The following is a 23,961-nucleotide window of genomic DNA, read 5'->3' as shown; positions in this document are numbered from 1 at the left end:
GGGTGTATGTGCAAGTTAAAATGCAAAATAAGCCATAAAAAGTCCAATAACTGCAAATGCCGATGAATAGACAATTCCTGGTCTTTGGCCACACTTTCAATGAAGTATTTTCGGCTTAACGGGCGCCACGATGATGCACAGGCCTTACTCTATCTCCGACGTTCTCATTCTCTTAAGGAAGTTTCTAATTGTTCGCTTAGTAGGACAATGAAATTTACCATAATCTTCCCGTAATATTTTAACGTGTTGAGCTGTGGTTAATGATTCTTTTCGTAAATGCGTTGTCGCAAACTAACATTTGACACTTTGAACGCACGTGATTATTGATAATGCCTGATTTACAATGCTGCTAATATATGAAACACGAATTCGATCACTCTGTATTATTCATAGCTTTAATTTGTATTTATTTGAATCTATTCTAAATATTGTATTAAATATATTTTTTATATCAAAAATGTAAATAAACATATAGGAAAGACTTGATTATTCTTGTACAATCAAATATTTATTATTTATTATAAAAATAATTGTACATAATTATGCAACATTTTTTTTTCGCTTATAATGTGTGTCTTTTTTTAATTTTAGTGCAAAATTATACTTAAAATTATAAAATTTGGTAATCAACGCAACTATAGAAAATTGTATGTAATATAAAATAAAAAATACATTGTTTAAAAAACTGTAAAACTGCAAATCTGGATAAAAGAACCTAAACTCAAACAAAAAAGGATTTCTTAAAGTGATTTTTGCTAAAGAACTAGTTCTACAATTGGAACAGAAGATGTTTATTTGATATAATCCTCTAAAAAATGTTGTAATTTTTACTTGCATTTATTTGCTTACACGTAATTTTCAGTTCACTTATGCTTTTGGTGCTAACAGTGCTAACTAAAGACCCTCTCCAAGTACATTTTACAATAATAATTTACTGTGCAACCGATTTTTTTTTATAAATAAAAATAACTGTTCAAAATATCGACTTACCATATTTTTCATAGCATAAATAGTTCTTGCACTGAGAGAAACAAATATATTTGTTTTTTAGTAATAAAGTACAGATGTTTTGTATTGTATTAATAAATAATGATATTTAAAAAAATACTGAATACTAGTTTGTATTAATGTATAGTTGTGTAAATAAATAAATAAATTCTTTCGTAAATTATATTTTAATTGATGTAAACGTTACCTCCCGAAACTTGATATTTTTCTGTATTCGATGGTGGTGTGTTACGCAATCCAGCAAAAATAAAATTGCAAGAAATAGCCAGATTGCTAAACTTTTTACCCAGCCTAGCATGTACATTGGCTAACAATTATAATTTTCAGAGATTTTTTGCGAATCTGGCAACCTTGAATAAAAGTTCGACAAAAAGCTATCGAAAATATTTAACCAATTCGATAGCTAATTTTTTATTACATGTCTTGCTCTTGAAATTGGCTTAAAATCAACCACACATTTGAAGCAAACGATTATTATTATTAGCTGTGATTCCGTCAGATTGGCAGCCCTGCGTAGTTCGGCGTGTGCCCGTCCGTTGGTAGCACCGCAAAGTCGGCGGTCGCGCCCCCGGCCTCGCCCCCCGCTAGAGCCATGACTGTGTGGCGGCCGCGCACCCTGCGGCCTGACGAGGGCGTGCGCCCCCTCTACGTCATCGGTAAATTCACCCTTTAAAACCTGAACCGCCCTTTTCCCGCCCCTCCCTATCCGCTGTCAAACTTTGTTTTGACGTCTCAGATCGGCGGACGTGATCGTTTTGTCAAATCGAAACAGATTTATAACGGATATACTTCAATGATAAAGACTAATTATAGCCACCGTTTTTAAACCATCGCCATTTCGCGATACTTGCACAACAAATTTTATACTTTTTCTCAGATTGTCATTTGACATTTTTATACTCGATAAAATTCAAATGCGTTCAGATAAGCCAAATCTTAATTCAAATGTAATTATTGCAATCGCTTCCATAATGGAAGTGACGAAAACCACAATTGGCCGTTCGCCGTCCACGAGCGGGATATCACTTATCATTCCATTTCCTGTTTAGTATAATACACCTCACTCCTTTTTTAACTCTAGATTTTTTTCTTATATATCATAATTAGCATACAATATTTCATTAGCATTTATTTATAGATGTTTATCAAATTAATCACTTTATAGCCATTGTTTTATTAAATTAATTTTTGTTTATTGTCTTACACATACTTCATAACATGTATGTCGATGCGAAAATGGTCTATGTTGTACTTTATCCCCTATAGTTTTTAACAAGTTACTCATAGCAGATAGTCAAGAGTGATTGCAAATGCTCATTAATAAAACTTTCTTTAACACCATCAAGTACCGAATAAGAATGCTTAGATATAGACTGAGGCTGCTTGTTATTCTTACTTGTAAAATAAGAAACCAAAAATGGGTAAACATTCAATGTCTATTTGGATTTGAAAGAACATGTCCCAGTCGAGAGCACTATGTAGTAAAATTTAGGTATAAAACTAACTTGCAAAGGTGACCTAAAACAACCAATTATTCTATTTCACTTGTGATAAAATCTGACTTACATGTTTGTTTCCTTTTAATTTATTTATAAATTCTATCCATATAAAAAAATCTTTTATGAAAGTGAGAAATTCGTGAAGGGTTATTTTTATGTAATTTTTAACTTATCTAAATAAATTAAGTTCACTAGGTGGAGTATGTTGTGTGTTGTAAAATTTCAGTCGATAATTTTTTTCTATAATAAGTACTATGAGTATCATAGTGAAAATCTTTTCTATTTACTAGATACACCGTAGCTAACAGCATTTATTATTTTGTTCGATTTTATATAGTTAATATTCCTTTATACATTATATAGTTAATATTCCACTATACACGTGACAGCCATTTTCTGGTGCAATTCCCCCTTGGTCTTTTTCATGCACTACTATTATATGCAAGCTTTCATCGCCTGTACACGGCGATCCAAAAATTAGTCCCAAATTTTACTTGCAGTCTACCTAACGATTAGGTTAATTGTGACAAATCATGCGCCACCCAAATGCTGATCATTGACACCCATTTGATCGATCAATATACAACCTTTCTGCAATTTCCCTTAAAGTCGGCCGGGTCACTAAGGACCAGATTAGATCATCATCAACTTCTAAGGTAGATTTAGCACAAGCTCATCCTCCAAGGATTAATTTCCAGGAAAAAAACCTATCTATCCAAAAATAGTTTATACTTCACAGATTATTTAAAGTGTGGTGGTTATATTTCTTTGTATTTAAATATATAAAAATGACAATATTTAAAAAAAATTTTTTAAACTAAAACCATTTCTACATGGACCGATTTGAATATAAAAATAATTTAGCACTCATACATTGCTTTGTAACATATAAAGCGTTACTTTATTAGGTCAATATCTCACTGCTGTGTTATGACAGCATCCTTGTTTAGTCCATTTAACAATCCCATAGTCACACACCTAGACAGGTGTAGTCAATCTATAAAAGCATGCATTTATTTTATCATTAGAAAAAATAATATAGAAAATGTTATTTTCATTTAATTATAAATTGTGTCAGTTTGAAAACAAATTATCAGGACTTAAAAATGGACAATTTTTTGTTTTGAAATGGTCGATATTTTTGTGTTTTTGCCTCGAAAAAAATATATATTATAAAAGATGTTAGGATATATCAAAAAAAAAATTGTGATATATAGTAAGCCATATATGGCACTGCATGCAGTAGTAACTATATTTATCGAGCCATATGTGGCACTATATGCATTAAAAACAAAAAAATACAAATTAATTATAAAATGAAAACATAAAAACAAGAACTTTCTAATAAACCTTTGTGCAGTACCCATTTGTTATTTTTTCACACTAAAAAAGTCAGTAGTAAAAAAATTTTAAAAGATCAGATGGACTTTCGAGATTTTCTATATCTGTTGACAGTGTTTCTGATTCTAACAATGCTATCCATTTTATGTTATTCTCTTTATATGAATACTTTCCTTTGTCCATTTTTTACTTTTAGTGTTTTCATGTAATTCTAGTGGATCTTGTTCTAATTTTGTTTCTCATGTTTCATTTATTATGATACGTAGTACATTTTTTTTTATTATTTTGCGAAAAATACAAAATTCAGTATCATCTGACAAATAAATACTTGTTTGTCAAGAAAAAATTGTGTCAATAAAAATTGTTTGGATCCATTTTACCTAAAAATAAAGAATACTGCATGTAGTGCCATATATAGCCATACATATTTATAGCACTCAATGCATGGAGGGCTAGATATCGCAATATCATTATAACCTCTACTGCATGTAATGCTATATTTGGCCTTATAAAGAAACCTCATTTATGGTATGATACAGATTGTAAAATTAATCAGTATGTTCTCAAATTTACTTTCCAATATTAATGTTTTTCGATATATTTTTTTAAAACGTGTATTTTATATGTATACATTTAACGAAAAAAATATTTTTAAACACGTAGCAATGTGACATTATCAACTAACACACTTCAAATGATTACTAACGGTTAACACAGTTTCTGATTACAATACCTAATGGCAAAATGGTTGCAATTATGTTACTAAAGATGTCACTGTATGCAGCAAGACAAAATAGTCAGAAGAAAGATATTTTAAATCAACTTGTGAGGCCATATATGGCACTATATGTGGTAATGGGTTAAATAGAGTTGACAGTTAGAATTTTGACAGTATGTTCACGCCATCATTCAATGAGCATTACTTCTCTATTTTGAAATTCTTAGTCCAGAAAGGAGCTGCAGTATAAATATAATAACCAACTCACAAAAAGAGCTGTCACTTATGTAGAAAGAGAATATACTATTAAACAACATAGTTGCCATTTATAATCCACTTTATATTATGTATAAAAAATTAATGTTTTCAAAAAAACTACACACCAGCTGCAAGATAACGAAGTTGATAGTTGTGTCCAAAAATCCTGTGAGTATTTGAGTCACAATACTCATATATCATGAAAAGGGATTATGTTTAGTACTATAGTAACTGATTATAAAGTTACAATGTGTAATTTAATATCTTTTTAAATAAACATTTAATCCATATATTTTAATATCCCTGAACGTGTAATACGATATGCCCTCTAATAAATATGCGCGATTGCATTACATCGAAAGTTTGCCGTATAAAATTTCCGATCATTGCAAAGTAACTTGTTCAATCTTTGCAGCGATTCACAATTATTCTCAACTGCACGAGTCGAGCCCTCCCGGTTCGATTGGTATCAACATAGGTGAGCTGCTTGAAGTACTCTCGGAGAGCGACCACTGGTACTTTGGGCGTCGAATTTGCAGAAATCCCGAAGAGAAAGGAATATTTCCAAAGAATTATGTCAATATCAGAGATTGTTCGGTGGATCGGTATGTATTAATATTATGTATTATTTATTTATTTGTATTATAAATTGCAACTGTTAAAAATATCCTTTAGCAATTTATAATATAGAAAAAGTAATATTCTTATATTTATAATTTAAATTTATTGTCAGTCCTGTTTTGTACATATCAACAATTTTTATTGTATCTAATATTTACTATATGAATCAATATATTTTGCTTAGGATATTTATTTAATAAACTCATTTGCAATAATTTATTTTGCAGTTTTATGCAATAAGATAATTATGGGAATCCAGTAATACGTCTATCTAATTGCTTTAACGATTAACATTATTTTACTAATATTATGGATTTTATAAATAACATTTTTTTACTTTTACTAAATATAAAGTCATCGAATAAGCTCTATGTACTTCTAAAGTTACGTTTTCTTTTATCACAATTTATAACAATGCCTTGATAAGATATATTTTTTTGAAGCAGATGCAATAAAAAAAGTGTTTATGGTGCCCTGGATTAAAATTTATAACAAAAATTGTGAGAGCCATTCTTATTATATTTACATACATAGTGTAGACCAGAAAACGGTTTTTCAAAAAGAGTAAAATACACAAATATATGTTAATTTATTCGAAATTAATATTTTTTTTGTTTGAATTTAATAAAATACATTTCCTAATAAGTCCTAAAGTTCAACGATGTATATAAAATTTAATCCAGGCAGGTTGAGATGATGGGGGTGATAATTTTCTCAGGGTCCTCGAGTATAAATGAGAAAAATTTGTAATAAATGGCATTCAGTGTAATTCACATTTATATCAGAGTGAGGGAAGGGGGGTGAATATTTGCCTCGATGTCCTAAAGTGCAACTAAAAAAAATTTCAATGAATAAAATGCATTATAATGCATATTTATGTCAAGAGTATGAGGTGAGGTACTTATGTTTTGAGCAGGGACCTAAAGAGTAACTTTGCAATGTTTGATTTAAATCTCAAAGTATGTTTGTTTAAAGAATAAACATTGTCAGATATTAAAACATAACTATATATTATTTAGTAAATAGAGCTTAAACAATGATTTATTATATATTGAACGATACTAAATGGATTCTCCTAGTTATTTTTTTTCTTTATGTATTTATTAATTTTCTCGCTTACTTTTTTTTAATTTTACAAGCTTTTTATTTTTACTTTTTGCCGTAAATTGTAGAACTGGATCGGTGGAAGTAGTCAGTATTGTACAGCCGCAATTAGTGCAAGAGATAACACATACACTTAGGGAATGGGGCAAACATTGGAAACATCTTTACGTGGTCAGTTCCGAAGCATTTTTATTTTAATAATATCTTTTCAGTTCGATCAGTCTTTGGAGGTTTAACAATTAATATGCTCACACAATAAAACTCAAGTAGTTAGTTGTATACGATATACATAATTTCAGTCACGCGGCGAGCAATTCAAAATCATTGAGCAGCGGATGAGAGCTCTAATCGAATTAAGAAGCACGATATTATCTGGAAAATTTCCGATAGAACAATTAAAAACGGTCCAAAGATTGGCGATTTACACAATGGACATTGGAAATCGGTAACCATAATTTTGAACTTAAAATTCATTGTCATTATTCCGGATTGGTTATGTTTTTTTTTATATTTTTTAGCGAATTGAATTTAGATCTCACCGTTAGATGTTCGACGACTGGCGGACAGATCGATCCAGCTAAAGTGTCTACTTGTCAGCTATATAACATTTATACTGAAGCATCGGAAAATATAAGACAAAGAAAGGTTTGCATCATTGTTTTATTTATGTGTATTATTTATAGTCTTATTCTATGTTTTGATTGTAGCAAGATACTCATAGAACATCTACACAACCAGCCAACCCATTTCCGAATACTTCGTACAGTTTTTTCGTGTCTGTCAGAAATTTTGTATGTAAAATGACTGAAGACGCCGAACTCCTCATGTCACTATACGATGGAACCTTACAGAAACACTTTACTGAAAGCTATGTGGTTCGATGGTCTAAAGATGGTCTTGCTAGCGATATCGATCTGTTGCATAACTTGAAAGTTCTATTTACGGTAAATATTAATAAAACAGTATATAAAATTTAATACAATTATATTTCTTTAATATTATTATTATTCCAGGATCTCAGTACAAGCGATATTAAAAGAGAAAAGGTATTTCTAGTATGTAACGTTATAAGGGTCGGTGGAATGGAGCCTCAATCCTTTGATAACAGGTTTATTTTTTTTATATATATATACATATATACACACATATATATTACTTAAGGTATGTTAGGTATATTATAATTATATAAATTTTACAATTCTAGGAGAAGCTCAGTCTCTGTATCAATGCCTGGTGGACGCTCTTTTTCTCAAACTAGCAGTCTGAAAAATGGTGATTTATATTCAAAATCGACGCACACAATGCGTCGCCCTCTAGGTATTGCCGTCATGGATGTAACTCATATATTTTCTGGCCAACTCGACGTAGACGATGACAAACACCACTGTATTACATTTTTTCCGTAAGTTGTATTTATTTAATAATATAATGTATTTATTTAATAATATCTTTTAAAATGACTGATTCGTCATATTAGATGTGAGAAAGATAATTTGGAATCACTTTTGAAGAAAATCATATCAAACAAGGATTTGAAAGGCGATCCTAAGACTGGTCAGGGTCTTTGGATATCCGTGAAGCTGCTTCAAGGAGATATTAAGCAGGTGAGTCAGAATTGAGGAATATTTAACAGGATAATTTTAAATGCTTAAAACTATTATTATAATTTGTCAGATTCGAGAGGAATTACCACATCTTGTAGTGGGTAATGTATCAATTGCAAGAAAGATGGGATTCCCTGAAGTTATATTACCCAGTGACGCTAGAAACGATCTCTACTTGTGTTTGGTGAGCGGTTGCTTTACGCGCGGGGGGGGAAAGTCTTCCGATCGTAACGTTCAAGTCACCGTTCGTGTATGCAATCAAAGAGGAGAAATGATACCTGTATGTTTGTATAATATTTATATTTATTTCATAATTTTTTATATATAACTATTATTATAGGGTGTTATATATTTGGGCGGAGGCGCAAAAGCTTTAGACGAGTACAATTCCGTCATATATTACCATGAAGATCGACCAAAGTGGTATGAAATATTTAAGGTAAGATGTTTTGGTCTTATCACTGAATCTGTTTTATTCATGAGGACTTATAAATAATATTAATTTTAGATATGTGTACCGATTGAAGAATTCAAGTTGGCTCATGTGTTGTTCTTATTCAGACACAGAAGCTCCAATGAATCCAGAGATAAGAACGAAAAACCTTTTGCAATGTCGTTCACGCCTTTGATGCAATCAAACGGCACGACTTTAAACGATATACAACATTGCTTACGAGTTTATAAAGTTAGTTATATTTTTAATTAATGCATCTTAACACATTGTTGTCGGGACACGGATTTTTCCGTTTTTGCGGTACTGCTGCTGGATTGCGGGACCCGTAAAAATCCGTTTTTGGTAGTCTGTTGCTAGAAGTCGGCTCACGTGTTTATCCGTGTAATTTTAACTGCATTTATTTTTGTTGTCAGCAGCTAGATGTCACTGCTTTGATATTTAATAAAGACATTATTTTATTCGTCGTCGGATTTATTACAGTTCCACCAAGTATTGTACTAATTTTGATATCGAATTTTTATACCGTACAAAAAATTAAATAACGAACTATAAAAAGTTCCTGTTATCCCAAATATCTTCCATTATGTTCAATTCTATTCAAGATGCTTCGAGGAATTACTTTCTACCTGATGTAAAAGAAGGGATGGTCGGGAGTGAGAAAACAAAACAAATTCCAATGAAACTTGACCTAGGGTAGATAACAAGCAACGGTCATTGCGACATCTGTGACTTGTTATAAAAAAAAATACATCATTACAGTTACGCGTAAATGTTCCGTCGTTCGGTTGTCTCTAAAAAATAGTTTTACACCCCGAAATGTTTTCCCCCGATGAAAATAAATATGACGATGAATTTTCTGATTATTGATGATTGGACCAAAAGTGTGGCTATGTACCTTTTGACATACCTCTACAAAGCGGTACGTGTTTTTAGAGATATCATACCTTGAAAAACTATTCATAAAAACAAATTGTGACATATTTTAGTTTTATTTAGTGTTTAATTCGATTTTTTATTACATACATTTTTATAGTACTTTTATGTGCAAAATAAACGCAAGTTTCCAGTAAATATAAAACTGTCAACCTCCAGTTTCTTCTTCATTTGATAGTACTGTTTATGGTAAGTCTGTGTTTAAAATTTCATAATTTTATATTGTATAGTATAAAAGTTGTGGCGAGTTTCCGAAAAAAAACGCGGAAATTCTTCGTTTCCGAAAAATTCCGCGGCTGCTAAAAAATGGCCCGCGCCAGGCTTAAGACAATGCGCGAAATCACCCGACAACAATGTGTTAACATAACTTAACACAGGCTGGTCGTGTGCGAACGGTAATAGAAAACACTAAAATAATTTTAGCGACTAGTTTTAAACAGATTTAAATGAATATTTTTTGATTTTACAATTATAAAAAAAAAAATATTATTTTTTTGTAGTACATATTTACACTAACTAAAATTTATTTTCGAAGTATGGAATATTCCAATGTCCAGAGCTTACGTTTGGGCTTTTAAAAATGGAAAATTCCGTTGCCCACCGATAATGATAGTCCATAAAAAACGGGATTTTCCATAACCCGATAATTAACTGTTAATATTTGTATGTTTCAATAGGTTGATAGTAAAAAATGGCCTAGCGATACTGAAGCAGCGGCTTGTTATCTGTCACTCCTTAGTCAAAAGTTATCGAACGAAAAGGAAAACATTAAGCAACAAAAGAGCTTCTTATCTTACTCGCCGAAAGATTCGTTTTTGATTGAGACTACGGTATGCTCTACGAAATTGACTCAAAACGGTATGCACATATCTTAAAATAGATTATTTATGATTACGATCAATATACCTATGTTATTTATTATCATCAAACAGTTGAGCTACTTGGCGTTTTGAATTGGTGCGATCATGATTCCGAAAAGAGCCTTCAACAATCTCTGATCTCATTGCAAGAAGTACCCGGCGAAGAAGTCGTCAAGTTTTTACAAGACATATTAGATGCTCTATTCAGTATACTCACTCAGGTATTTAAACTACATCTTATGTTGCCTATGAATTGGATACTAATAGTCTATTATTTCAGGCCAATTTGGAAAGATCTGTGGATTCGTCCGTAGGATCATACGATCATCTAGTAATTGATAATTTGGTTTTTGAATGTCTCTTATTTGTCATATTCTTGGTCTCAGACAGAAAGTACTATCACTTCCAACCGGTTTTGGATTTGTACATAAAGGAAAGCTTTTGTGCAACTTTAGCTTACAAGTAACACTATTTGATTATTTTTTTATTTTTGATAACCGATAGTTATAATCTATATTTATTATATAGGAAATTGTGCAAGGTTTTATCGCAAATGATATTAGAAAAGGCCGATCAAGAGAAAAATGACGTCTTGCTACGAAGCATGAAATGCATGGAGTATCTGATGCGTTTTATTGTTAAATCGAGAGAACTGCACGCTGAACTGACGCAGAAGAGCGATCAGCATGAGTTTCAGCAGTTGTTTATGAGTAATTATTCATCCAGAGATTTCTTATAAATGTGTTTATACTATTATTTATACGCTTACATGTTTGCAGCTTTGTTAAACAGTATTATTGTAATGATGCAGTGCAATTCGAAGAATGCGCTTACATCTCAAGGCTCGTGTATCAAATATCTTCCTGCTGCTGTGGAGTATATCATACAAGTATTCCCAGAGACTGAATTATCGTAAGTTTATTTTGACATTGGTTTACCTACACTCTTGACAACAAAACTATTATAAGCATGTACAAAACTTTCAGACGAATGATTGGCAACATGTTTGATGTTTTGCCACTGAACAGACTGACGAAACAGCGGCTAATGGCCGTGCTCGATCTGGTACAAGGACCGCTGTTTCGCAGCGCCGAGTGTAGATCCATTCTGTTGCCTCACATCACAAATTGTCTTAAGATAATCATACAAAACAATGACGAGGTACGTAAACTTGCTTTTGACACTTCATAATGCACGTGTTTTTGCAATACAATAAAAATAAACCTTTCGATATTTACTCAAAAATTCGTCTTCTTTATCAGTTTATGGGTGGTGGTAGATGTTGATCTTTGTGTGGGTTTTTATTTTTGTCGGTGTTAGGGTATTTTACTATCTTTCACATCTACACTGTCTTCATCTTCAATTTTCTGTTGAAAATTTTTGTTGCAAAGATACATGATGTATAATTACACATTAGTTTTTTTTAATTTTGTTTTTTTTTTCATTCATGATATTGCATTACTTTACTTTGATATTTAGAAAGTTTTGATAAAATTTGTTGTTTTTCAATACTTTTATTGTAACAGTATAATCAAAAACAAGTTGTAATTGCAATTTATTATGATGCATAGTACATATTATATTGTTTTAAAGCTGATTTTTTATACTATCAAAATAATTTATTAACATTAACATCGGGTGGTTGTATTTTTATTTTTACTCTTGGTAGATTATAACGAAAATTTCATTTTATTGCATTGATGTTATCTTGTATAGTAGCATTCAAATTTATAACCAATAGTGTCAAGAAAATCAACAAAATCAATTGTCAAAAAATTAAATCCAAAAATTATAAAACAATGCTAGCAAAATAATAATTATCATAATAGATTCTCACTGCGAATACAAAATATTTAGAAAGAAAATACAGAGCAATTTACAACAAAAAAAAAATATGAACAATGTTACATAATACATAAATCTATAATTATATTATATGCCACAAAGTAAAGATAATTTAATTTGTATGTAAACTACATGCTGATTTCATGACATGTATTTCAATAAGTCTTGTATTTAAATATTTTATTTTGAAAAATTTTCTTTCTTCAATTGCGCTTTTATGATTAATTATAATTAACTTACTTAAATTTAAGACCCTTACTTAGAATCAATACAACTAATGCTAAATCTGAAATCATTGTAATTTTACAACATAGTTATTTTATATTTCTTGTACAGTAAAGCATATTATTTTATAAAGCAAAAAAATCATAGTGTAATTTAATTCATTTTTTCAAATAAATTAAGCATGCTTTCAAAATTACAATATCCCGTTATTTCTTGATTTTTTGCACGGTAGATATTTTAGAAACGTGTGTTCCAAATGAAGTTACTAATATGAGTCCGTTTTCCTTTTTGTTTTGTTTTATTTTTTGCTCCATTGGAATGAAAAGCGGTAAGTGAGTCTCGCGTCTCAAATCTATCTATAAACTCATCACTGAAAAGTTAAAAAAAACTACTGTGACCTGTCGTTTTGCGATGAAGTGCCGTTATGATTGCAAATGTGACTCTCTGTTCGTTTTTAATAATACCTTTCAGCACCTTGCACATGTACAAGCACCAATCTTCCTTTCGTCGATATTGATTTATGTACGATTGACATGTGATTTAAATATTATTAATAATTTAATTAATCATTGTTCTCATTAAATATTATAATATCTATTTATCTATGATATTTACTGATAATGTTCTTAGAAGTAATTAATATGATTTGAATCAAAATTGCTGAATGTATCTCATTGTGTCATTTATAAGCTATTCCTCCTAAACCACTGTGTTATCAAACTGTGTCTCTAATACATTATAACATGCACGTATTGTGTGAGAATGCTTTTTTGTGTGCGTGTTTTTATTTTATTTTTAACCAATGCATTTTTTGCACAATGCCTATTAAACTAAGAATAACAATGTTATAAAGAGGCGTCAGAACTGTAGTAGCAAAATTGAATTTCACTTGTGATTATGAAATGTTATTAAATTATTAAATTATTTTTTACAATGAATAAAAATAGTTATTGGATAAGTCCAATTTAAATATATATTTTTTACTTCTGAATCTATTTAAGTTACTAGAGCTAATTTTTTTTAATTGATAAAAACCTCATTTAAAAGGTAAAGCATATAATAATAAAGTTCTTTGTTATTTGGTAATTTTGCTATTACAATATCCTATAATATATGACAATTTGAAAATGTAAGAAAAAAAATTAGAGTACTGAAAATTAAATGTTGTATGGTCACCTTGGTTCTAACTGCACATAAATCATTTTATTTTCATATTTGGACTTAAATTATTATAAAAACTATTTTGTGCAATTGAAATATATAATGTAACTAATAAGATACACAATATAAATGTGAAATAAAATGGTTTTGAAACAGTTGGAACTAAGTTATTTTTAATAATCATAATGAAGCCAATCTAAGACTTTTTCTTTATTTAAATTATTTAACTTGTTAACAGTTGTTAAATATAATCTAAAATAAAACTGCAAACTACCTCTTAGTTTCGTAAAAAAACTTCTTTGCATAAATATTTGACCCATTGCAAATGATTAGGGAATAAAATGATAGATTACATTAAAATATCCAAGGGATTTTTTTATAGTCATTTATATCTTAGATTGCCTCAAAATCAAACATTTAATGTGGCTATTTTTACAAATTGTTACTAAAAGCAGCTTTTTGTGTGTATTATTAAAATGTTTGTGAATTTAACATGAATTCTGCTTAAAAGTTTAATCATTATTTTTATTTATTTATTTGTGAATGTAAACATATACATAGTAGTATGTGGCCTCTAGAATCATTATCAGACAAATCAATTTTTATGTTTTCTATACTTTATATGAAGAAACATAAAGTATCTATAATACTAGAATTTTAAAATTAGATTTTTTTTACATTCTCTTTGAAAAAATAAAGTTCTATGTTATTTCAAATGCATATGTATCCTAAGAAAAGTTTAAAAAACAACAGCCAAAATAGAAGCTGTTATTTAATATTACTTTATGAAGTTTTATTGTTTTGCTAATAGTTACTAATTACCTTAATTGTTTTTTTATTTTGGTTTTGTCAAAATATGTTAGTACAAGTGTCCGATATTGATTCCAGTTGTCCCGTGGAATGGTAAACATGAGCTGATCAGCTTTGTAATATACAATTTTAGCAAAAAGAAAGAATAATACCTAAAAGCTGATTTTGCTCGAATTATTTTGATATTGCACTCTGTGTTTAACTGTTCTTATTTTTTTATTATAAGATACTTTTTATTGTATATTTAAATATAAATGTGATTGAAAAATATGAATAATAATGTTTTATAAATTACTTTTTATTTATTAATTTACGTATAGATTAAATATTTATATGAACACATAGTGCAAGGTCATAAATACCAAATAATTTATATTTGTAACAGTAAAATTATAATTATTATTATAATCGATATATTAACAATGTTATTTTTAAATTTATGCTCTTTTGATGTCTAACAACGTAATAAACGGATATCTTGTACATGTGTGCTGTGCTTTATTATCTAAAATTGGCGAATCTTTATCAATACGCCAAGACCAACAAGTACGGTATAGAGATACGTACAAAAAATCGTTCAGTAGACAAAGTTGCGAGAATACTCGGCGCTTCAAAGCACAAACTGCAAGAGCACAGAGGATACAGTGAAGAAGTGAGTCTAGTATAAGGATTGATTGGATTAGATATTACAATACTGTTCTATCAAAAAGCGATTCTTATCTGATTGACGTGTTTTTATTTTTTCTGTTTAGTTGGAACTGTGTTTGAAAATCCTTAGTGAGATTTTGACATTGCTATTCCAATCAAACGGTCCCACAGATAGAGAATTTAATCACATATCGACTACGTTGTTGCGGACGATCGTTTTCATGACTTCACAACTCGACAGAGAGAATCCTCTTATGGTATTAATTTTATATACATATATTTCCTCTTGCGTTTAATGATTGATATTACACCTTGTGCTGCTCGATTGCTATTACAGTGTCAATTTGTATCGGTGTTGTTCGAGCTATTTCGACAAATGAATCCGGAACGTTACAACTATTTAGTGTCCAAGATCACCTCCGATACTGAATTGGTATCGTTCTTGATCGAAATCCAAATGCTTTTGAAAGTTTTGGTGGAGAAACCTGTCTATTTGAATTATTGGGCCGAAATGATAAACTTGCAAAACAACATCATATTGAAAACGCTCAAGTGAGTGCTTTTTAAATTAATACAATACGAAAATACTCTGATTCTTGATATATTTCAGGCATTTTTCGTTCACGTTGGTTGAAAAGTTCTTCGAAAACTTCCACCATCAAGTATGGCTGAACTGGTTCCACTTGGCCATCTCGTTTTCAACTCAGTCTCGTCTGCAACTTGAGCAGCTAACGTCCGATCAGCGCCATCGTCTATCGTCACAGTACGGTGACATGAGAACCGAGATTGCCTTACAGATTAAAAACATGTGGTTTAATCTCGGTCCGAATAAGATACAATTTATACCCGAGCTTGTGTCGCCGTTCTTGGAGATGAGTCTCATGCCTGAGATCGAGTTGAGAAAGGCGACGATCCCGCTCTTCTTCGACATGATGCAGTGCGAATACTACTCACCCAAGTTTGGTGATATGAGATTAGACGCGCATTTAGATTTGGATGTAATCAAAGGAAACTTTGAAAAGTTTGAAGATGAGATGATCCATAAGTTGGACGCTTTGGTTGAAGGTATGTTTAACTATCTGTTTATTTCAAATGTGAGTGTGCTAAATGATTTTTTATTTAGGCGGTTTGGGCGATGCACAATGGTGTTCGTTGTTCTTGAGCATATCTGGGAATCAGTGGAACGATCAGCCCGAATTGAATGTTCTCGGAGAAGAATTTGTGTCAATCATTGGATGTTTGATGAATACTTTGCTCCAGTACAGAGAGCTGCAGGATCATTCTAATTTGAATCATCGCATGCAAGCTACGACTACACTTTTGGTAAGTGTTTTATGAAATTTATTAAAGACGTTAAAACAATCATTTATTTAATTTACAATATTCTTATTTCAGGATTTCTACCTAAAAATCAAAAGACCCGAAATGTATATACGATACGTAAACAAACTGTGCAGTTTACACATCGAATGCGAAAATTGGACGGAAGCTGCTCTGACATTGAAATTGCATGCAGGACTACTTCAGTGGTCTCAAGCGCCACTGAGTATCCATTTGAAGAGTTCACGTCATCCAGACTGTCAGACACACAGGGATCTTAAAGAGGCTCTGTATTACGACATAATTCAATATTTGGACAATGGAAAGGTTGTTATAAATAAGACATTCATGGATCTTGCTTATTGTTTTTTGTAAATTAAAAATAAAATATAATATTTTCAGATGTGGGAATTGGCTGTCGGCGTTTGTAAGGAGCTCGTGAAGCAATACGAAGACGAGGTCTTCGACTATTGCAATCTTTCAGAACTGCACACTAAGATGGCTAACTTTTATTATGCAATTATGAAACAGTTGAGACCTCAGCCGGAATATTATAGAGTCGGCTATTACGGGAAAGGCTTTCCGGAATTTTTGCAAAACAGAGAGTTCATATATAGAGGAAAGGAATACGAGAGGCTGCAAGATTTTTGCACTAGGACTTTAGTCGGCTTGCCTAATGCTGAATTGATGAATAAATTAACGACACCTGGAGAAGATCTTTTGAATTCGCCCAGTCAGCGTAAGGTTTTTATATATAATACTTAATAAAATGGAGAATATTTTAATATATTTTTTTTTGTTAATTAGATGTGCTCATCAATGCTGTTACTCCAATAATGTCTGATCGTAGTAAGCTTTCTGGGAAACAAATCAGCGATCAGATACTAAACTATTATAAATGCAACGATGTATCAAAGTTTTTTTTTTCTAGACGTTTTTCTAGACAAGGTACTTAAAAATAATTTTTATGAAAAATATATATCATAATAATATTAATATTTTTTGCCAGATGAAGCTTTCACCGCTGAAGATAGTAACGAGTTCGCCAACATGTGGGTGGAAAGAACCGAATTAGAAATTCACGATAGATTTCCAGGCATTCTGAGGTGCTTCCCAGTCGTCAAGACTAATATGTTTGAAATGTCGCCACTGCAAGTGGCTATCGATTCGATGACTGTGATGAATAGATCGCTGAAGGAACTGATAATCCAACATAGATCCGACACTTCAAACACTCTGCAGCTGAATCAGCTCACTATGAAATTGAATGGTATCATCGATCCCGCCGTGATGGGCGGAATATCTAACTACGAGAAAGTCTTCTTCACTGAAGAGTATCAGAACGCTCATCCGGAATGCAAGGGCTTGATTAAAAACTTAAAAGATCTGATAGCATGTCAGATACCGTTGTTGGAAATCGGCATTGAGGTGCACAGGAGTAAGTTGCCGCCATCTTTGGTACCGCTACATAAAAGACTAACGGAATGTTTCGAAACCATGAAGGCGCACGTTCACGAACACTATGGCAAAAAGGTAGGTTTTAAATTGATATTATTCTGGATTGATTTTTGATTGATTTATATTGAAATTTTAGAGTTGTGAATTGGATACCGTCGTAATGAGAAGACAATTCAGCGCAATGAGTAATGGATTTGGTTGTAATGGTTGCGATAACAGATTGTCTGAGATTTCAACACAAACAAATATTTCTGAGTAATTTTATATTATATATTTTTTGTACCAGTTATCTCGTAATAAAATTCAATTTTTAATTTAATTAAATTAAATCGGGGCAATTAAGTTCATATTTCAGATGAATTGAATGTTGAACCATGTCCCTTGATTGTAGCTCTAATAGTGAAAATTAGTAAAGTGGATTTATTTATGAGAAACCTAGTAATATAGCAACTGTTAATTGATATTATTGTTTTTATAGGCCTAGTTATAGAATGACAAATTCATCTTTAAAGACGCTCACAAATCAATTTAATAATAAAATAAATAGGTAATAAACTTTTTGTATATATTTGAAGATTAGAATGTAATTAAAATGTAAATTTTCAGGGGCTCTCTTACGACCGGAGTTGGAAATAATTTAGGTATATCTGCATCGGGTCTACGATCTGTATCTATTCTCACATCACCGGCTAGAAGAAAGGACAAAGAAAAGAGGAAAACTAGAAAGGTTTATTTTAATTTTTTTTAATTATTTTTATCTGTCTTGTTTGGATGTTTCTTTCAAAACATTACAATATAAAATTGACCATGAGAAAAGCATTCATCTCTTAAGTCAATTCTTATCGGATTTAGCGAAGGCAAAGCGATTCGAGAATCGATGTTGCTTAAATGTGCTTTAAAGTAAAGATCATTGTCTCAATCGCATATTATGTGTTTAATGCCATAAAAACCAACCTCGTTTCATTATAGTTTTTGTGAACCCAAATTGCTCAACATGATTAACACATTAAGGTCAGATATTTTCGCAAAATTTTAAATGTTTTAGCAAAGTGACTTATCAAAATAATTACAAATCTATATTTATTAGCATATCTCAATAAAAGTTTATCTTCTTTATGTTTGTACTATCTGTTTCAAGCCTAAGTTCCATTATTTGTAACCCTTGAAAAAGCGTGAACGGACTGACTAAAATTTCGCATATATGCGATATGGCTACCAACTTTGATAGTAAGTCAACTTGAATCCGGGGAATTTAATTTTTTTATAACATTCTTCGTCCATTGTCGTGTCAATTGAGTAAAATAAATGTGCTGCAACTGGCATCATTTCTTGAATTGAAAAATAAATTCATTAATTTTTATATTGATAGGTGCAAATATTGCTCATTTTAGAAGCCATTCATTATATGTACTAAAAATGATCGAAAACATAATTGTAAACTTCTGGACTGAATATGATTAGAGAATTTTCTTTTTCAGAAAGTATTAATATTTTTGATTTTTAAATAAAAACATATCAATACAATAATGGATATTATTTGTTTTTCTGTAAACAGCATAGTGAAATAATGTCAGCCAATAGTCCACCGACCGCAGTAACTGGAACTAGCCAGTGGTATACCGGTAGCATTCCAGCACTAAATACATCTTACGGGACTAAATCAAATTCGATCGTCTCTGAACCGTCGACGCCTTCTACAACGACTATACGCGAGTTGCGACAAGAGGTACTATAATTTTTCATTTACATTACACTTTTTGATGCACAACAATTAGTATAGTGAAATTTCAATTGTGATTGATTACAAGCATATATTTACATTAACTCGCCTTGCTTTAAATTAAAGGTTACGGTATCCGTTTAATGCATGCCATGTTAGAATCGAGATTTCACTATACTTGTATAATACATGTTTTCTTGTAGTTGTTATAGTATGGCTGCACATTTCCATTTATTTTATTTATTATTACGCTTTCCACTTCTCAAAGTCTAATATAGTCGACGGTGGATTGTGTTATTTATTTTGACAATATTTAAAACACGCAGGATCTATTTATTCCCCATACGCCCGACGTGCCCTTACCCTCTACTGATATGCCCATCCCGTTGAATTCCACAATGCGTCAGATTAATTCAAAGGTATACATATATATTACATACATAACTTTACGTCAGCTTTGCTTTTCTCGATTTTATTTCTCGCTTTGCTTCCATTATGCATTTATATTTAATCGGTATGTGGTAGCTTTGTTCGGGTGTCCTATTGCAAATCTTTACTCGACTCTTTGTTGACAATCGCAGTTGGTGCCGTCAAGACCGTTGCGATCGGAAGTCGAGAAGGAGAAGAGGATGTCGCAACGACCGCAGTCTTTCCAGAGCGAATCCAACTCAAACAGGAACTCAGCAGGTATTTAAATATAGGATTCGGAAAAATCTTATGATATCTCTAAGGTTGTGTGTGTTGTGTGTTTATTTTTAGTTTGTGTTGTTTTGTTTTTTTTTTATAGGTTCTTCTTCCTCACAGTTTGGTACTGATATTTTGGAAAAGTTAGATTTTCATCTAAGAAGTGAGGAGATTAATAATTCTATTAAACTAATATTATGATAATAGCTTAAAACACGTTGGTTTTTGGTGTATTTGTTTACTAACACTTATTCGCTATTAATAATAATATATTAGATTTGAAATATTAACAATGCACTGTAAATATACAATTAACATTTTATAGAATTATCTATTATATAATTTTATCACTATTTCATGATAGGTGTAATTTAACTGTTAATGATTACTATTAATTATTATTCCAATTGATCACTTCAGAATGGATTTTCGTAGCATATTTTATTCACTTGGATGAATATCGATGAGATTAAGCCTTGTTTGATTAGGATTTTTGTAGGAGCATTGTGCTATGAAGTTCTAGGCCTCCATGAAGCTTACCGATGCCACCAATTTAATGTTTTTATTTTACATGTCATTGATGAATACTGTTGTTGTGAAGGTTTCGAAAAGGGTCAATAGTCTGATGAAGCTCGTTGACTTCTCTGCTTCCAGGTTCAAAGTTTTTTCGCAGAAGGTTCCAAAGAGGGTTTGGGGCTTCTAAATAAACTTTCGGTAACTCCATCTTCCAGGTTTATTGATGAACTTGATATACACGACATATAATAATTTGTTATGTCTATGAGCTAGCTGCGATTTGTGTGAAGATCGATATTATGATTGTTGCTACTAAAGTTATATGGCAATGCTATCAGTAGAATGTGTTTGAACAAAGAGATGTCATTTTGTCTCTAAAAATAACCATACAGCGTTTCGTTCGTTGCTTAGCGAGTGACCTTCGAAAAAGCCCATGTATAGTATATATAATAACAATATTATGATAGTATTGTCTGTGAACAAAGCAGTTTTGACCTTTTTCTTTTGTTAGAAAAAAATATAGTAATTTTAAGAGGTCCTAAGATTGATCCCTAAAGATTGGTTAACGTCTGCCAGAATAAAGTCAAGGTTAATAAATGGTTTTCTAGTAGTGTTTTCGAGAAGCAATTGTATAATTTTGACCAATTTTGATAAAAATTTGAATTGAAAGAGTTTTAATAATATCTTTGTTGTTGACATCTAAGTTTTATCTACCAAATCATGCTCATTTACCAGAATTAATTATAATATGTATTACGTTACATATTTTATAATTTTTTCAAACATGTTTTAACCCTTTTGTTGCTGAGTATTTTGAGATACTATATAAATATTGTATGACATATTCAAATAAAATATATTCGCCTAAAATGCTATCTACCCGAAAAGTAAATACCCTACAGCTCATTAAAAAATATACCCCATTCTTTCTTCAATGATGATGACATTGGATCATACAATTCTTGCTAATTAGATTTCGGCAACAAAAAGGTTATCCTTTTGCAGTACTAAAATTCGTCCACAATAAATTTAGAATATTTAAAAATAAAATAAAATAAATTAATTTTTTAAAAAAACCAGGAAAAATATTTTATTTCAGTAAATTATAAATATTTCTTATGTATGCTAGTCATATAAATATTTGTTTCGGAAGTGTAATATTTTTTTATCAATTATTCAGCAAAAAATATTTCAAAAGTTGTAATTGTGTGGCACACATTGATTTCAATTTGAGGCCTCACTGATTTTGCATGACAGAAAAATATATATTGAAATTATAGTCATTATTGTTAGTAACATTTTGACATGAAGATAGGCTAACATTGGCAATTAGAAGAAGAAATCTGATTCACTGAAGACTTTTGGTTCTATTTTTGGAACACTTATTTCTTCATCAAAATCAGTGATGTTGATGGAGGAGATTGATAGTCCAGGATTAGACTATTATAATTTTTTGATTTCACACCAAAAAATGTGTTTTTTTTTTCTCCACTACTAATAATTCCAGTTGTAATCAAAAAGAAAAGTAAAAAAGTAAGTTGGAATACCAAATGTTTTTTTTATTATATTTTTTAAATTATTGTTTTTACATAATATAAAATTATATAGGAAAATTAGTTTACTTTTTTTTATGATTTTGGGGAAATGATAAGAAATATTTTCATTTCCACCACCGATCTAATATTGTACAAAAAAATGTAATATCCAATGACGACGGTTCTATATGTTACATATCGATCATATTCACAGTAATACTAAAGATAAGCGATTTAAAAAAATATTATTGTAATTACTAAGTGTGATATTTTTCATGTATTTTTAGATTTATATATAAATTGCAATTATTTTACTGTACATATTATTTGTAAATAAATATTTATGTAATATTTTTAAACACTTGGTTACATAATACTAACCCTAATATGATTTCAGGTACGACAGATTCTAGTCTGAGCATCGAAGACGATCCACCCCCGTTGCCGCAGAAGACGGTAAAGCCCGATTTGAGTTCCCTGCCGCCTTTGATGCCAACGTCCAAAATCGACGGAGAAAGCTATTACTCTGCTATAAACTTTACGGTGATCATGCCGCCACAGCACAACAACAACGTCAAGCCAGTGAGGAGCGCCAACAACACTCCCGTGCTGCCCAGGCAGGACTACGACATGGTGGTCAAGCCAAGGGGGTCGTTCCTTTACAGTTCTTTGCAGGCGAAAAACATAGACAGGAGAAAGTCCGACAAGGCTCCGACGCCGCCGCCCAAGAAGCGCGGCATGTAAACGATATATTTTTTATCATTTATAGTTTGACGTAAGTTGTTTTTGTACTCGAAATGAACAAATATTTATTTTTGTATACTCGTCGAACAAACGGTTGTTGAATTTTTCGTTGATTTAATTTTATACAGATATATTCAATACCAAGTTTAGTATGGGTGTCTCAAACTATTAATGTGATGTGATTTTCACAGTGTGTTTTATTATCAAGTATAATATAAACATTGACCCAATCTAATAATATGAGGAAAGAATAAATCAATTGTATGTTTCCCAAAATTGTCTTTTTAAGAGACATCCATACTTAACTTATAATGAATACATCTATATTATATACAAAGTGGATCAAAAAAACATTTTTTATGTTTTGAATCAATGACATGTGTTCGTAGTTAAATTTGATTTCATTTTACGCATTTTAATTACAAGTTATTAATTAAAGAAACGTGAAAGATTTTTTGATCCACCTTCATAATTTTATACGCTTTTCGTGTGTATTATTATTTCCAAAGATTTTTAAATGAAAAGTACCTTTATCTTATTTAAGAATATTTGTTTTTGTAATGATTTGTTTTTATGTTTTGATCAGTGACAAAAATTAGTTTATCTTTTATGCTCTATTGAACAATCGTTTATAGAAATATTCATGAATGATATTCTTGTTCACATCTTGCACCATTCTCTATATTGATGGTATTGATTTTTATATAATTTTGTATGTGTATGTGAAAACGTTCATTCCGAATAATGCTCAGTAGTGTACAAATAATGAATTATTTTTCTACAATTTATGTATTAATTTTGATTATTTTGTAAAGAAATCCTTTATATCAATCCATAATTAATTTTACCTTTTTTAGATTTATTCATCACTTAATATTGTTTAGCAGAAAATAAA

At 30.8% G+C, this 23,961-nt stretch overlaps 1 protein-coding gene across 5 annotated transcripts; it reads left to right on the top strand.

The window, feature by feature from the left end:
* Nucleotides 1–1,521: 1,521 nt before the first annotated feature.
* mbc (dedicator of cytokinesis protein myoblast city) lies at nt 1,522–23,961 on the top strand. 5 transcript variants are annotated; one of them, XM_088199022.1, is made up of 35 exons: nt 1,522–1,664; nt 5,240–5,429; nt 6,618–6,720; nt 6,849–6,994; nt 7,068–7,194; nt 7,257–7,493; nt 7,563–7,657; nt 7,754–7,951; nt 8,027–8,153; nt 8,224–8,433; nt 8,494–8,592; nt 8,662–8,838; nt 10,218–10,398; nt 10,473–10,621; nt 10,681–10,862; nt 10,929–11,110; nt 11,180–11,312; nt 11,387–11,561; nt 14,980–15,093; nt 15,194–15,346; nt 15,427–15,641; nt 15,700–16,154; nt 16,213–16,412; nt 16,485–16,736; nt 16,812–17,148; nt 17,217–17,357; nt 17,419–17,942; nt 18,004–18,122; nt 18,346–18,414; nt 18,474–18,594; nt 19,423–19,593; nt 19,914–20,006; nt 20,169–20,274; nt 20,375–20,434; nt 22,720–23,961. In XM_088199022.1, the coding sequence occupies exons 1-35, from the start codon at nt 1,601–1,603 to the stop codon at nt 23,064–23,066; spliced, it is 6,252 nt and encodes a 2,083-aa protein (XP_088055148.1). In that variant the 5' UTR covers nt 1,522–1,600; the 3' UTR covers nt 23,067–23,961. The 5 variants fall into 5 exon arrangements, with proteins under 5 accessions (XP_088055148.1, XP_088055151.1, XP_088055150.1 ...); XM_088199025.1 differs by lacking the exon at nt 14,980–15,093; XM_088199024.1 differs by lacking the exon at nt 19,914–20,006.

This window comes from Plectrocnemia conspersa, unplaced genomic scaffold (assembly GCF_051122295.1).
Source record: "Plectrocnemia conspersa isolate PC_06_02 unplaced genomic scaffold, ASM5112229v1 ptg000012l, whole genome shotgun sequence".
Lineage (NCBI taxonomy): Eukaryota > Metazoa > Arthropoda > Insecta > Trichoptera > Polycentropodidae > Plectrocnemia > Plectrocnemia conspersa.
Note: the sequence above shows the minus strand (reverse complement) of the source record. Positions and strands in the feature narration are given on the sequence as shown.